Source organism: Chenopodium album, chromosome 11 (genome assembly GCF_948465745.1).
Source record: "Chenopodium album chromosome 11, dcCheAlbu1.1, whole genome shotgun sequence".
In the NCBI taxonomy this organism is placed as follows: Eukaryota; Viridiplantae; Streptophyta; class Magnoliopsida; order Caryophyllales; family Amaranthaceae; genus Chenopodium; species Chenopodium album.
Genome location: NC_137844.1, coordinates 59,523,327 through 59,540,024, shown reverse-complemented (window position 1 = coordinate 59,540,024; position 16,698 = coordinate 59,523,327). Strand labels below are relative to the sequence as shown.

The 16,698-nt window shown below is 32.6% G+C and overlaps 1 protein-coding gene and 1 long non-coding RNA gene across 2 annotated transcripts; both read right to left on the bottom strand.

The window, feature by feature from the left end:
- Positions 1–859: 859 nt before the first annotated feature.
- Positions 860–2,417, bottom strand: LOC145569485 (uncharacterized). Its single transcript, XR_014096116.1, has 3 exons — positions 2,268–2,417; positions 1,958–2,118; positions 860–1,418 (listed from the first exon to the last, which is right to left on the bottom strand). It is a non-coding gene; the product is annotated as an uncharacterized LOC145569485 (long non-coding RNA).
- Positions 2,418–3,796: 1,379 nt separating this feature from the next.
- On the bottom strand, positions 3,797–6,419 carry LOC145569484 (uncharacterized). Its single transcript, XM_081628827.1, has 8 exons — positions 6,285–6,419; positions 5,923–6,072; positions 5,720–5,817; positions 5,194–5,266; positions 5,040–5,100; positions 4,871–4,956; positions 4,676–4,765; positions 3,797–4,007 (listed from the first exon to the last, which is right to left on the bottom strand). Exons 1-8 carry the CDS (start codon positions 6,372–6,374, stop codon positions 3,945–3,947), a joined length of 711 nt encoding a protein of 236 aa, XP_081484953.1. The 5' UTR covers positions 6,375–6,419; the 3' UTR covers positions 3,797–3,944.
- Positions 6,420–16,698: the final 10,279 nt, after the last annotated feature.

Here is a 16,698-nt window from a genome sequence, read left to right as displayed (position 1 = left end):
AAAATTCACTTTAGCTAGCAGTACTACATTATTGCTTATAAGATCAACTATTTTATAGATGTTGAAAATTATGCTTAAGTATGTGACGTTTGTAATTTGATGAATAATGCTTAAAAAAAGTATAAAGGAATGAAATATAAGGGAGTCTAAGCTTTCTCTCATATTAAAGGTGTACATCGTGAAATCAACTATTTTTTAATATAGATATTGAAAATACTTTAATTTATGTGATTTATTTAATGAATAACAAAGTTACAAGGCTGATGTAGAAGTACTTTTCTCTCGAAGGTGAACATCGTGAACAGTGGCAGATCCACGAAGGCACAAGGGGTAGCACATGCTACCCCTAAAAAAAACAGTGTTCAAAGAGACCCGACCGCTTATTTAAGATAAGCGGTCTCTTTGGGGCTGCTCTGACAAAAGTAATAAAATTTCGCTGGTTTCCATGTTAGAATAATAAACTGTTATCTTAAATAACAGGTCTCTTTAAGGCTACTATAACAAATGTAAAACAGTTCGCTGCTTCCATGTCAAAAGAAAAGAGAACTGTTATTTGTAAAACAGGTCTCTTAGGTTCTGGGTTTTTTTTTAATATTGAAATAAATTACTTTTAATTGTAATTGTACATAATTTTTTTAAGACTCTCATTTAAGTTATAAAAAACTATAAAGTAGTAGAATTTGTAATTTTGAAATTATAAAATGTATATATTTATACTTTAATTTTTTTAATGACCGTACATAATACAAAACATAACAATAAAAAATTAAAATGAGCAACTTATTATTCTTAAAAACTCCTTCACTCATGAAATTATTCCAATTTTTATTGCATTTTTAATATTTAAAGGCTAATTATTAATAGTAGTATATAATATAGATTTTTTTTCGAATTTTTGTATTTTCTTCTTTATTTTTCTATGCTACCCCTAGTTACAATTCCTGGATCCGCCACTAACCGTGAAATGAATTACACTTGTTGCCACAGACTTGTGATGCAATTTGGGTAAATTGAGATGGTTGAAAACTAGCACTGCACAAATTTGCAAGCACCACCAAATATTTGAAAGTATATGTGGATGATCCACAAAGTGTCTGATATATTTCAAGCTGCATGCATAGAATTAACAATATGTAATTAGCTTATTAACCACAAATATAAAACATTAGTTCACAACTACTAACAAAGTTACATGATCTAACTTGTATATGTACATACTAGATTGTAGCTTAGTAACAACTTGATAAATCCACAAGAGGTGATTCCCTAAGCTTTTTAAGGCTTTTTGCATTGCCAAAATAAGCTTTTCCAATCTCTTGAAAGGTACACTGTACATACTTCCTATGTTGTAATTCATTATTATTCAACTCTTGCCGAGCTCGTTTTCTTTCGAGAGACCCTTTAGGTGTATTCCAAACCTATACATATATACAAAGATAAGAAATGCTCATATAAAAATGTATAAAGAGTAACTTTCACTAACATAATTGATAAGTGGCTTGAGAATTGCATACACATTGTCTTCTAACTTTAAAGGGATAATAATATTGTTTTGAGTTAAGAAATTTCTTATTGTGTTAGCTAAGTCGTTATATGAAATAATATTTATTGTAAGATATTGTAAATGGAAAAATGCAAGAGGATATTAGACAAACCCGACTTGTATAATAGAAAAAGTTAGCTTCATATTGATCAAATGATATGCCATCGCCCAAGATCTTGTACGAAAGGTGGTTCATAAGGAATTTGATATCAAAATACATATTCCTAGATGTTAGATGATATATTGATATGTCACAACCATTAACAACAATCTTTGACAAAGTATAATAATCATAAGAGATAATTGTGATTATCTTGACTAATTGTTAATGAACATACATAATTAACACAAACAAAGAACATCATCAAAACGAAAAACAATTTCACTATACGAGTCTACGGAGGAGCAACATACCCTGATTTAGGCATTACAGAATCCGGCGACACGAAGAGCAAGTTAAAAGTAAATCCTAGCGTTGCTAATCCCGCAAGAGTCAGCAGCAGATTCAGTGGTTTCTTCAGCAGAAATCCCATTTATTTAATTTCCTAATTGTACTAAACCCTAGTTTAACATACCTGTAAAACCACGTTAATGTATAATAACAATTGATTGAATTAATAAGATCATATTAATCAGAATTACTAATGAAACCATAAATAATTAACAATTTCAAACAAAAGGAGAAAGGGAAAATTGGATTGAAAATTTAAAACTCTTTACTTACCAAGTTCGTAATTGGCAAATCGATCTAATTTAAGAATCACAGAGTCCGGAAGATAAAGATAGGGGTTCACAGTATGTAGGGTAAAGATTTTGCAAATATTTATATAAAGGAAATTTTGACTTTTGCTACCTCACAAACACCTCGATTTCACTTTTGCTACCTCGGAAAAATTTTATTTTATTTTGCTACCTAACACTTGCCCTTTTTTTAAATTTTGCTACCACTGAACGGAATCCGTTAAGGAATCCGTTAAGTGGGTCCATAAAGACACGTGTCATGTTATTATTGGCCCAAAAAATAAAAAAAAAAAAAAATTAAAAAAAAAATAAAAAAAAAATTTAAAAAAAAAATAAAAAAAAACCTAAACTACCCAGCCACCACCCCCGCACCACCCCCGCGCCACCACCCCCTTCCCCCACCTCACCGCACCCCTCCCCGAAGCCACCAGCCGCGTCGCACCACCACCCCCTACCCACCGGAAGCCTTCCCCTCCCTTTCCCGCAACCGCCTCGCCCCCAAAAACCACCAAAGCCAAAAACGCACCACCACCCCCTACCCAAAAACGACCACGAATTTGGCCTTAAAAGGCCGAAATCGGCCGATCAAGGCCACTGAGCCCCAAAATCGGCCAATTTCGGCCATTTGTGGCCAAATTCGTGGCCAAATTCGGGTCATTTCGGGATCTAGGGTTTTTGGGTTTGGTGGTTTTTGGGGCGAGGCGGCTGCGGGAAAGGGAGGGGAAGGGTTCCGGTGGGTAGGGGGTGGTGGTGCGACGCGGCTGGTGGTTTCGGGGAGGGGTGCAGTGAGGTGGGGGGAAGGGGGTGGTGGCGCGGGGGTGGTGCGGGGGTGGTGGCTGGGTAGTTTAGGTTTTTTTTTATTTTTTTGAACTTTTTTTTTAAAATTTTATTTTTATTTTATTTTTATTTTATTTTTTATTTTTTTGGGCCAATAATAACGCGACACGTGTCATTATGGATTCACTTAACGGATTCCTTAACGGATTCCGTTAAGTGGTAGCAAAACTTAAAAAAAGAGTAACTGTCAGGTAGCAAAATAAAATAAAAATTTTCCGAGGTAGCAAAAGTGAAATCGATGTGTTTGTGAGGTAGCAAAAGTCAAATTTTCCTTATATAAATTCGAAAACCAATTATAGCGGTTATTTTTTTTAATAATTTCTTTTTTTTTTTAATTTTGATTAAGTATTGTTGTTCTTGTTCTAGCTGTAATGTAAATTGTATAAGAAATTAAGAATTAAATACTCCTGTTGACGATTAATAAGTACGGAGTATATTTTATTGTTCATTATTAAAAATCATAAAATAAAAAAAATTATGAAAATAGAAGATATTAATGTTTTGCACAGATAGATGAAAAGCCGTTGCCCAATTTATGTACATAGTAAAACAGAATCCTTGTTCTTGCAATCTCTGAAAATTGATTGTGATATCTTGCAAGGAAAATCTCTTCTACATGCCTTATCTAGGATAATTGCACGCATGATCATTGTTCAGTACCTCAAGATGCTCCCGAAATTTAAGTCATCAATAATATTAATTTTGCTTTACACCAAAATTTTGTGAAAATTTTGAATTTACATAGCCTCAGCTTGAAATGCTAAACTATATAACCCATATATTAGATGATCGAAGAAGAATGCTCTTGCAATTCACTGAAATTCTATACTGTTACATATTTGATAACAGATGCGCGAAGCTTCTCCATGTATTCTGCAGCTTGCTTCTGTAAAGAAAATCAGAATCAGCTTTGTTAGCTTGCAAAATCTTATTCAAGCAGGGATTGATAAAATAAACATTCCTATGGACTGGACTATAGTCCAATCTTGAGCCAACTTTGTGACATTTTGGGTCATATTTACACTTGGGCATTAGACTTTTGTGCTCCCAAACTAGTCTTTAGGTCCATGAAGTTGGTGACTTGGTGGACAGGTCCAAGTCGGTCCGTGCTGAGCCTATACTGGCCCTTTGGCCACTTCTAGGTGAAGTGCAGGGAAACAATAGTTGAACGCCCTGCACTACCATCTAACATTACCAAGAATCAATCAGTAGGATGCCTCAACATAGAACAAATTTCAGAATCCTATAACCTCAGTTGTTCTGGTTCTGCAGTTTTCTTCTGTCACCAAAATTCAGTTTTCTGATCCTAAACTTTTCCTTACCAAAGTAACTTCCCTGTATAACTCATGCTAGAGAATCCCAGCTAATATGTCTTCCAAAAAGTGTGATCAAATGAGAATCACCCTCATGATGTTCTCGGAAAATGGCTAGGCAAATCGATCATGTTTAATATATCTACTCATTATCTTATAAGCTAGACTCTAACCAATGTAGCTTGTCCTGTTATATATAAACACCACTAATGAATTTTAGACAGAATGACTAGGCTCATACCTGATCACTTCGATGTGCACTTGCTATGTTCTCATCAAGTAGTGTCACCAAAGAAATATTCAGCTCATTATGCTCAACCATCTCCAATAGCTGCACAGCAAGGCCAATGACATATGAATCCGTATGACCAAATAAAAGATTTTACATTAGAGGCCGGGGTTTCATTCAGAAATGTGTCAAAAGTATAGTACATACTGTAGAGTTTACGTCCTTGGAAGTGAAGATTTTTGTAAGACTTTGCTTAGCTTTAACAAGCTCACTCTGCAATTTATCATATGCTTCTGCATAACAGCAAAGGACCTAAACAGATGAGCTTAACGTGCAAGGACTATCGAAAAATCATCTAAGGTTAACATTAACAGACCTGTTGCTTCTGAAAGAGCCTTTTGCAATGCCTCCAATTCAATCAATCTGTCCTCCATTTCCTGCACAAATAAGTAAAGATTAGTACATCATACTTAATTTTGATGTCAACTACAGTATCAAGTATACAGTATAAAATTTATTCAAAAAAGCACCTCAGTTTTAGCCATAGCAAAACGAAGCTGGCCTATTTCGGATTGTAATTGTCTAAAAAATCCATCATTCAACCTGCAAATTCAGCAAGAAATAGTATTGTTGTTATATCTTAATGTGAAGCATCTTCTATAGAGTGAGCAAGCAATTTACAAAATAAAACAACTGAAAGTGTGCCTTAGACCCTCAATAGGTTAGAGCTCAAAATGATCACTTCAAATGGGCTCAAAATAGCTAAAAATTCTACAATATTATTCCTCAAAAAAGGCACCACAATAGACTGACATGACAAAAATATAGGATAACAAGATGATAGTTTTTCCGAACATTCTAATACAGTACTCCATGTAACAATTTTATTCACAACGAAAAGAGCATATTTTCCTTAAATTCACAAGTAACTTTCCTTGAGATAAATAGAAATCCAATATAAACATCATAAGCAACATATATCAACATGGAAGTTGTAACATAACATGATTCAAAAAAGTCAACTTCAACCAATAACAAAATTCATAGAGAAGTTACCTTGGCCTCAATCTAGCAATCTCAAATTCAATCTCCTGAGCCTCAGTATCAAGAAAATACTCAATCAACTCCGAATCCGTATCCGGAATAACCCGAGACTGAAATCCAAAATTAAACCCAATCCAACAATCATAAAACAAATAAAAAATCAAATAAAATAGAAAAAAACTTGAAATAATTAGTATTAGTAAGTAAATAATAACCTGACGAAGAGCTTCTCGACGTTCTTTTTCTTCTCTTAAATGACGTTCGTAATCAACTTTAGCATCAGCATCTTTTTCAAACCGACGTTTGAATTCTAACTTGTCTATATGCCCTGTTTGTGCCGGTGTTTTGAATACCCCTTCTGGATCCTTCCTTTCCAAAAAAAAAAAAAAAAAAAAAAATCACTCTTTCAAATTTTAACAAAAACATGTGTCAAATGGTGTAATTAATGCTCGACTATGCTTAATAGGTGTATTTTGAAGTTTTAACAAACTACATTTACGACCTTTAAGGCTGTATATATCATTTTCCAAAATCCGAAACAAATTAAAAGCGGAGAAAAAGGAGAAGAAGAGTTTACCCAAACACAACAAATTTTGGGTCTTGAAGGTACTTTGATTGAGTTAGGGAATGAGCGTAAGTGAGCAACTCCGAAGCTCAGAGCAGCCATTGATGATGATGATGAAAAAAGATTGGTTTCTTTGTTATCTAACGGATAGACTTTTTCTTATCCTTTCTAAATTTAGCTATAAATAAAACTACCACACATATTTTTTGGACGGGCCTAGCCCAAAAAGGATTTGAGTGGGCCTAAAATATGGCCGACTTTGTGGGCTAAGATGACATATTCATATGGCCATCGCAATTTGGATCATATATTCAAAGTACAATTAGTATTATGTGCACCATGGTACACCTAGAAATAGGTGCACCACGTTTATACTTTTGAACATTTATTAAAAAAAAAATTGAACATTTTACAAAAAAATGAACATTTAGTAAAAAAATATGAACACGTCACAAAACTGAACATAAACATGCAATTTTTATGTTCAAATTTTATAAGGAAATGTTCATTTTGTATACAGTAAATGTTCAGTTTATATTACAAAACTATTGAATTATTACGAGTCAGACAAACTTTTTTCAAATTAGTCTGACTCGTAATAATTCAAAACTTGCGATTGTTCAGATTTTTTTTACTAAATGTTCAAAATTTGTTATTGTTCATATTTTTTTTTACTAAATGTTCAAAAGTACAGGCGTGGTACATTGCGATTATTCAGAATTTTTTTAATAAATGTTCACAATTTGCGATGTTCAAATTTTTTTTACTAAATGTTCAAAATTCGCGATTGTTCAGATTTTTTTACTAAATGTTCAAAAGTATAAGCGTGATGCATTGTGATTGTTCAGATTTTTTAACTAAATGTTCAGAATTTGCGATGTTCAGATGTTTTTACTACATGTTCAAAATTTACAATTGTTCAGATTCTTTTTACTAAATGTTCAAAAGTATAGGCGTGGTGCCCCTAGGTGCACCATGGTGCATCTTAAAATTTGCCTTCAAAGTAGTAAGTGTCCGTAATTCAAATTGGACTGCGTAATCCATGGGCTAATTAATACAAACAAGGCCTGTTTCGTATAGGACCCATTACAGTTATTGGACTTCCAATGGATATGGATAGACCTGCAATTCAGACCCATACCCGATGACCCGACCCGAATGACCCGACACTCGAAATCGACACGAAAATAGTGACCCAAAATTGACCCAAAACCCGAATCAACCCGACCCAACACATACCCGACCCGAAGTGGAATTGACCCGACCTTAACCCGAAACCCGAAATGACCCGACCCAAAACGACCCGACCCGAAGTTGACCCGAGACCCGAAATGACCCGACCCGAAGTGACTCGATATCCAAAGTGACCCGACCTTTAACTTGAATTAATTGACCCAAATAGACTCGAAACCCGAAGTGACCCGAACCAAAATTATCTTATACCTTAAATGACCAGAATCTATTTAAGATAAAGACTTGACCTGAGCAAACCAAAATAGAATAAAACCGCAATCAAACTGACTTAATTTTTTTTTATTAATTTGTAATGTGTAACAGTGTAAGTAATTTACATATTTTGAGCATTACTTTTCTCGATTTCTTCGGCCTTTTATCTTTATAAGTTATTAAAAAATCATAAAAAGATTGAAATTTAATGACTATTCTACAGAGTTTGTCCATAAGATTAAAAAAATTAACTAAAGCTCGAAATAAAAGTCACAATTCTCACAAGTCTAGAAAAAAAAAATAGTACAATAATAATGCGTACATAACATAATGTTCAATGCCAAATGAAATTACAAAATAATCTAAAGTCAAACATTATTGTATTCCATGAGAAAGGTAGCCTTAATAAATATAGTGAGCTTCTCGTCAAAAAATATATAAATGTATACTAGTATATAGAGTTGAATTAACCCAATGCATCGACCCGAAAATTAGACCTGAAGATTGACTCGACCTGAAAATTGACCCACCCGAACTGACCCGACCTGAAATGTTGCCCGAAACCCGACCTGACCCGATTATCAGTTGACCCAAAATCAACCCGAAACCCGAAATGACCCGACCCGACCTGACCCGAACTTAACCCGATATCTTTTTGACCCGAACTTGACCCTACCCGAAATGACCCGACCCATACCCGACCTGAATGACCCATTTGCCAGGTCTAGATATGGATAGCATCAAGTATTAATTAGTTTTGAATTTATTAAGGGGTAGCTTTCAATTTCAATTTTGTATTTTACTCCTCCCGTTTTTAAATACTTGTTTCACTTTTATTTTTTGGCCGTTTTTAAATACTTACTCCATATCCTTATTTGGAATGCTTTTACAATTTTGTATGTTACTTCTTATAAAACAGCTCAACATCTTCAATCATGCTAACCAATAACTAATCATCTTCAATAATAGTGAGCAGCATTATACACCCCTCCTAACGGTTTGACCATACTAATTTATTTTAATAAAATATACTTGTATATGCTTATCCTTAATATTTACAAAATATATCCTAAAACCTATGACAAAGAATATATATTATATATTCTCAATCAGCTGCTATAAATAAACTCTTAGATCATCGTCTTGTGCTAGAAATTCATTCATAAAAATGGGTATAATAATTAATGTCATGTTGATAGTGGGAATAGTATGTTTGTCAATGACTATAATGCCCTCGTTCGCGCAAGATGTGATGAGTCCAACCCCTGCTGTATCAGGGTCATCAGATGCACCAGAGTGCCTAAAGAATATAGGAAAATGCACGGCTAAACAAATCAACCCAAACGATCCATTTGCAGAGATAGACTACTCAAAGTGTTGCTCAGAGTTGAGAACTGGAGTAGCCGATCCAAAATGTTTCTGTACTATTGAGGATACTTACAAGAATTATACTCCACCTAATATTACTGCTTTTAATGGAACTATTGTCGAACCCCGTAAACCCTCCCTTCTCCGAAGTCGAGCTGGAATACAACAAGATTTTTCAGAACTGTAGTATTGACACCACTTTTGCCAAATTGTGCGATGGTACGTATATCAATTTCCTCGATCTTATCTCTAGTACATGTTTTTATACGTATATTCATTAATTAGAATTATTGTTACATATTTCTATATTTATTTATTTTGAAATCTTAATATTCTTTCATTCTCATGCAGGTGTAGTGACTAATTCTGAGAGTGAGGCGGGGAGGATGTCCACTAAGATTATATCAGTTGTGGGATTGATTCCTGGTGCACTTTTTGTTTGGCTGATGATCATGTCTTAATTAAGGATCATAGTAATCTGGACTTATGGAATTAAAATTATCTCTACTCATCATGTTCGTTTGTCAAATATGTTATTGATTTTTATTTAAGTAAGGGATTGAAATAATTCTTGTAAAATAAATAAATAAGGGATTGAAATTTGAAATACCTCGTATGAAAGATATCTTTTTCAAAGATCTGAATGGAATGTTGCATTTATTAAGAAATGAACGAAGTTTGTTTTCTCTGTTTCTATTTACTTGATTTGTTTCATTTATCACGTATGCCAATGCATAGAGGTAACCATTACATACTCACAAGAAGCATCAAAGGACCGAATGTAAATTGTGTAAAAAGCCAAAGTAATTCAAGTAAAAAATAACAGCAAATCGAAGTGTATTAGGGTGAAATGTACATGTTTTTGGACATATATAGACTAACGCCATATTTACCAACCGCTTATAAATAACGGTAATTATTAATGAGGATAAATTTGTACTATATAAATTTGGGAAGAAAATAATTGTTTATTCCCATGATATATAAGTACCATCCCACAATTTGGCATTTCCATGTAAATTTGTACTTACTATATATATATATTTTTTTAAGACATTCCCATGATCTTTTAAGATAACCTTTAATTTGCTTATTGTTCTCATAAGTTTTCATTTCCATCAATACCACTTTGCGCGTGGTAATAAATGATGATGGAAAAACATAATGAAAATAACTGCTCATAAGACATTTAGACAATCTCGATTATTATAATTATGAGTTGTTTACTAAATTACATTTCAAAATCACAAGGTCGGTTACCCACAGTCTCTACCAAACAAACTTATTACATGGCTGGTAACAATGGCTTTATCACCTTTGCATAAATCTGTAATGTTCAAATTAATAGATTATGTATATATATCATACATTATTGTACTTCACTCATTTCTTATACACTCCATATTCCATAATAATTGACACTCTTTGACTTGTATCTTAAAATATGGGACTTGTATCTTAAAATATAAGGTAATATGTTAACCAAATGACTGAATTGGAAACGTAACTAGTTGTACATTGTAATGGAGCAACACATGGAATACATGATTTGGATTGATTGAGTTGGATACCGGAAACTAAGAGTATATTTACATCCTCGCATGCCTAGCCCTGAAATTAGCCAAGTCAATTTCAAAATTTTTGAATTACAACTTGTTTATTAGACGAAGGAAAAAAGTTTTATAGAGAAATTGCAACTTGGAGGCATGTGCATCCATTTAAAGTTAGAGATTATTGATTGATTGGTATGTCTAGCAAGTTGACATTATTATTGTTTGTCAATGGCTAAAAGAAAAAAACAAAGAAATGAAATTAGATGACTTTGCCAAAATCTTCGATGAAAGTTTTCAACACAATAAAATTATGGCTATTGTATTAAATCAAATCGCAACCGTTTATTTTTATTGACTAGTGTGAACCGTTGATATATTTTTAAAAAAATTTGACCAAAAAAAGAATTAAAAAAAAAAAAGAAAAAAAACCACGTTCAATTCTTATTAGTTTGACAGTTTCTGTTTCTTCTTTATTTACTCAGCATTTTCCCCCTTTACTTCTCTTTAATCTTTGTTCATGATCCATGCATACTGATTGTCATCTTCACAGTATTTTTTTTCTTGAATCCACCCTTTGCTTTACTCCATTATGTTTTTAGCTTTTTATGGCTTTATTATTTCAAGCTAAATAGTTGGGAGTCTGGAAATTGATTTCAAAGAATAACACTATAACAGTTAATTAGATATTGGCATTTGCAAGTTCCATTTTTACAATGGGATAACGAAATCGTCACAATGCTATTGTGAATAACACTATAACAGTTAATTAGTGATACGGCATTAGATAAAAAATTCATATAGAGTTACTTGAATTATATGCAATATGTATCCATTCCAAAACAAAGGAAACAAAAGGAAACGATTGAAGAGAAGTAAAGGAAAAAAACTTAATAAACAAAGAAGGAACTAAAACAGAAAACTGATAAGAATGTGATAACTTTTTAATTTTTTTTGTTCAATTTTTTTTAAAAAAATTAAACACAAAATAAACCATATCAACGGTTTACGTTAGTTAATAGAAATGCAGTGCTATGATTTAATTTAATACAATGGCCACAATTTTATTGTGGCCACTCAAAACTATTTCTTGTTTTGGTTTATTTGTTCCCATCTAATCAATATTATATAGCAAGAGAAAATTTCATGGGAATAAGTTCACAAATATAAAAATGATGAAAAAAGAGTGAAGGAGATTTCAGAAGGTAAACCCTAATTTTTTTCAAATTAAAAACCTAATCCCAATTTTTTTTTTTTTTTTTTTTTTTTTGGTGTTTCACCCGATTCACCCTTAGGGCTAATCCGGATTCAAGGGGTGGTTAGGTTCCACTCCCCTCCCGATTGTTGTTGTGGGGGATCGAACACGAATCCTCTCTACCAAGTGTAGCCCCAATCACCACTACACCAACATCCAATTGGTACCTAATCTCACTTCATGCACATACAAATTTACTCTAAAAAAAGTCTAAGGTCTTTGCAAAATTCAAACAGTCAATTAATTCATAATCCAACCAATAAACGATGACAATAATCACCACTTATTTCGTCATTTAGTTTTCTATAGGAAATTCCAAAAAATCATAGTTTTCATATATATTACCCCGATGGCCTTATTAATACTTCATGGTAATCGGTTAATGCAATTATTTTTACATAAACTCTCTAAAGACACCATTTATCTTATACATACATAATTAATCATACTCGAATCATTATAAACTTCTAACAAAGTGACTGAAGTGGCCAAGCTGGAAGATTATGATAAGTATATACAAAGTGCAAAACAAATAATCCAAACATCTTCGATCGTGAGCGGCATAGTTACCTAAAGAAGTCAAGAATTGAAGAAATTAAAGGATTCCTATACATTGACTTTAAGATTTATTACATTTTGTATATGCACAAATGGCTCATTAAAATTAAAACGTACTCTAAAGAGTCTAAACTATATCAACCTGGCCTATTGTTTAATTCAATAAGGGACCTTTTGTTACTATAAATAACGACCCTTAGCTAGTTTTCATCTCTTCATTACTAGCAATATATCAAAGAGTGATAACTATTAATCAACTTAAAGATATAGAGAGATCGAGATTAAACAAAGAGATGGGAGAGCTAACAATGGTGGTGGCGGTAATGGTAATGTTGTCAATTACAATAATGCCGTCATTGGCACAAGATAATCCTATGGGGTTACCAATCTGTTGGGCAAAGATAGACGATTGCACTATTAAGGCAGGAATAGTCGACCCAGAAGATCCGACGGTTGATTTCAGTATATGTTGCCCTGTAATTAAACCACAAGTAGCCAATACAACATGTTTTTGTAGCATTAAGGATTACCTCAAAAATATTCCTAATGAAGAACCCGCTGTAATTGCTTCTAAAGTTGAAGCTTTGGCCAACAAACTTCTTTCTGATTGTAAAATTAGCTCCACTTTTGATCAAATGTGCAATGGTATGACACTTCTTTTCTTTCATCTCTTGTCCTTTCTTTTAAAAAAATAAAACGAAGTACATTTGGTACATTAATTATGATTCTTTTTTTAAAAAAAAAAACCGGCAAATGTGTGTATATTTTCTTTGGCATGTGATTGCCAAACATTGTGCAAACAATCGTCCATACTACGTACTAAATCTACTAATGCTTGAAAAGTGATAATAATTAAGTACAGTATTATAACTACAAAATAATACTATGCGGTGAGATAATTAATCTCGCTGAAATAATTTAATTTGCAAACAATAATAGTAGTATATACTACAAGTTATAAGCTAATTGTATTCGTATGTGTAGTAAAAGCAGTTACAACCGTACGGTATAACAATGTTATTAGAGATAATATAATGTTTACAATGTTCTCTTTCTCCTGCAGGGGTGAGTGAATCCGAGAGTGCAACAAGCGAACCTACAAGTGAAATGGGTAAGATGCCAGGATTGGGGAAAAGTGGTGCCCCCAATAAGATTGGATCAGTTATTGGATTTGTTCTCGCGACTGCACTTTTTGTTTGGACGATAATATTGTCTTAATTCGAGACTACATGTTATCATACTCTATATTTTTATTTGAGATTCACTTAATTGTATGTACTAAGCAACTACCACTAATTACTGTTTGATTGCGAATTTGTATACGAGTTTTATTGATTTTGCTTGCATGTATGATGTATCATGCATGAGAGACATAGGGTTTGAAATATGAAAGATCAAACGTCATGAACTCTCTGCATGCATGCAACATTTTTTTTCCCAAGACCATAACGACGTTGGTTATACGTTTTTCATTTGAGTGTAGTTTTTGTTCATATATTATATTTTTAAAAATGTAGCACGTCTTTGGAGAGTATTGAGGGTCTTCCAAGAGAGTATATGTTGAAAAATTAAAATTAGTCTAAATTGGTCAAAAGTAATCCTACAGTTGACTGATGTACTGTAAAACTAATGCAAATCAGGAGTACCCAAAAGTTACTGGGGGAGTTGTGATTGAATTCTTTACTCTAGTTATTGTGGATATTGGTCTATGTTAGATCTACAAAAGGGTGGAAGTTAACTTTGACCAGCAAAAATATGTTTTTGGAAATTTCACTAATAATAATACGAGCAATTTTTTTATTGGCCGCTTTACAGATTGAGTTTGGGCTTGTATATCATACTGGATCGGCCCAATTTAGATTGTAGACAATTAAGCATTGAATTGACTTGGGGCTATATCTCCATTACAAATCAGGGCCATTATCTAGCGGACCCTTTAGAGTATTGGGCTTTCCATGGGATAAATTTAATATTATTGGATTAATTAATTATTAATTAATTATCAATTTAATAACAGGTAGCTTTCAACCCCCTTAGGCCTTAGTTGGAGCTCGGAGATTAAAATTTTGTATGTCATAAAACAGCTCAAATATAGCAACTTCAATCGTGCTAATCAATAACTAATCATCTACAATCGTGAGCAGCATTATAACCACCTAACGGTTTAATTATCGTAATGATTTAATAAAATAAACTTGTATAGTTGTATATGACTAATAATCATTTTAATCTATTAATTAATTCTTTTTTTAAAAAATTAATCATTACTTAGCTACTATAAAAATCCAACTCAATTAGTATATGTGTACATAAATTTTCCACATAAAATCAGAAATTCTTTCATAAAAATGGGTATTAATAATGTCATGTTGATAGTCGGAATAGTATGTTTGTCAATGACAATAATGCCCTTGTTCGCGCAAGAAATGGGTAGTCCTACCCCTTCTGTGCCGGGGTTACCAGAACAACCAGAGTGCCTAGCGAATATAGGAAAATGCGTGGCTAAAGAAAATGCGCACGTAACAGATCCAACTACCAAGCTAGACTACTCAAAGTGTTGTTCAGTGATCGAAACTGGAGTAGCCAATGCAACATGTTTTTGTACTATTGAGGCTCTTTATAAGAATCTTACTCGTGATCTTACTGCTGATCTTAAAAATATGTCTACTACTTATAATGTTACTTACAAACCACCCGCCATTCCTCCCTTCTCCCAAGTCGAGCTTGAATATAACAAGATTTTTGATGAATGTAGTATTGACACCACTTTTGCCAAATTGTGCCATGGTACGTATTTACTTTTCCTCTCTCTTTGTCTCTCTTACATGTTTTTATACATATCGTTACCTTTATCTGAATTTAATTTTGAAACAAATATAACATAACACAGTCAAATGATCAATTTTACTAATGCAAACAACTAAAACTACTACTTCAAACTATAGTTTATCATACTACATAATTGTACAGTAGTTGTACTCGTATATGTTGACTTTTAAAGAATTATGTTATTCCTTATTTTATTGATTTGAAATCTCAAATTATTAATTTATTTCCATGCAGATGTGACTAATTCTCAGAGTGAGGTGGGGAAGATGTCCGAAAATGGTGCCACTAAGATTGCATCGGTTATTGGATTGATTCCCGGTGCACTTTTAGTTTGGACAATGATCATGTCTTAATTAGAGGTCACATACATATCATTGTAATTTGGATTTTTGGAATTAATGATTATGTATGCACAATTATTGCTACTGTTTGTCAAATCTGTTGTGAATCAAAATTTGAAATTATGAAAAATATATTTTTTTTCAAAGGTGAAGACAGTTTGCACTCAATGAGAAACGAAAGAAATAGATTATTATTTATCATTATTAAAATGATTTGGTGAACATATGTACCTCTGGACTTCAACTTTAAAAGCACCAATAATAAAGACCGGTCAATCAAAGCAATTTAGTAATTCTTTTTAATAGGAATGATATGTACATATTATGACAGCAAAACATATGACACATTGGCATGATGCGAAAATTTTTAGAGTAAAGCTGATCTTTGTTTAATTGGTATAAGTTTAAAAACGCATGATAAAATTACTCGTAAATTATTAGTACGAGTATAATAAATAAATGTATTTTATTAAAAATTTTCTCTTTTGACTTCTTATACATATCTTATTGGATTATTTATAATATTTTTCTTAATCTTCACAATATTATCATTATTAATAATTTTTGACCAGTGTGGTCAACTTTTACTTTAAAAGTACTCGCAATATGACTTTCAATCAATTAATCAATGCCAACTCATCACACATTGGTAATTAGGCTTCAACAACGAATATTCAGGCATCATATATAATATAAATACTCACATTAGTCATACATACTGTGTATCGTACTCATTCAGGGCCTGTTCCGATTTATTAAATTGAGCTGAACTAAACTGAACTATTTATGAGAGAAGGAAATTAGAAACTGAACTAAACTGAACTGAAATTAAGCTGAACATAACATGCCCTCAGTACATGCCTATATTTGAGGGTGGAAACTTTTTGATATTGTTAATATTAATTAATTGAATGAAAAGTTTATGTTTAGTACATAGTATGCATAATAAAGAACTCGTTAAAGAAATAAGTGATACCTGCGGAACAATTGCCCTTTTTTCCCGTTTGGTATCGGTTTGACAACTAATTAATTTCACCTTTTTTTTTAATTTTTTTTTTAAATTTAATAAATACTGCTCC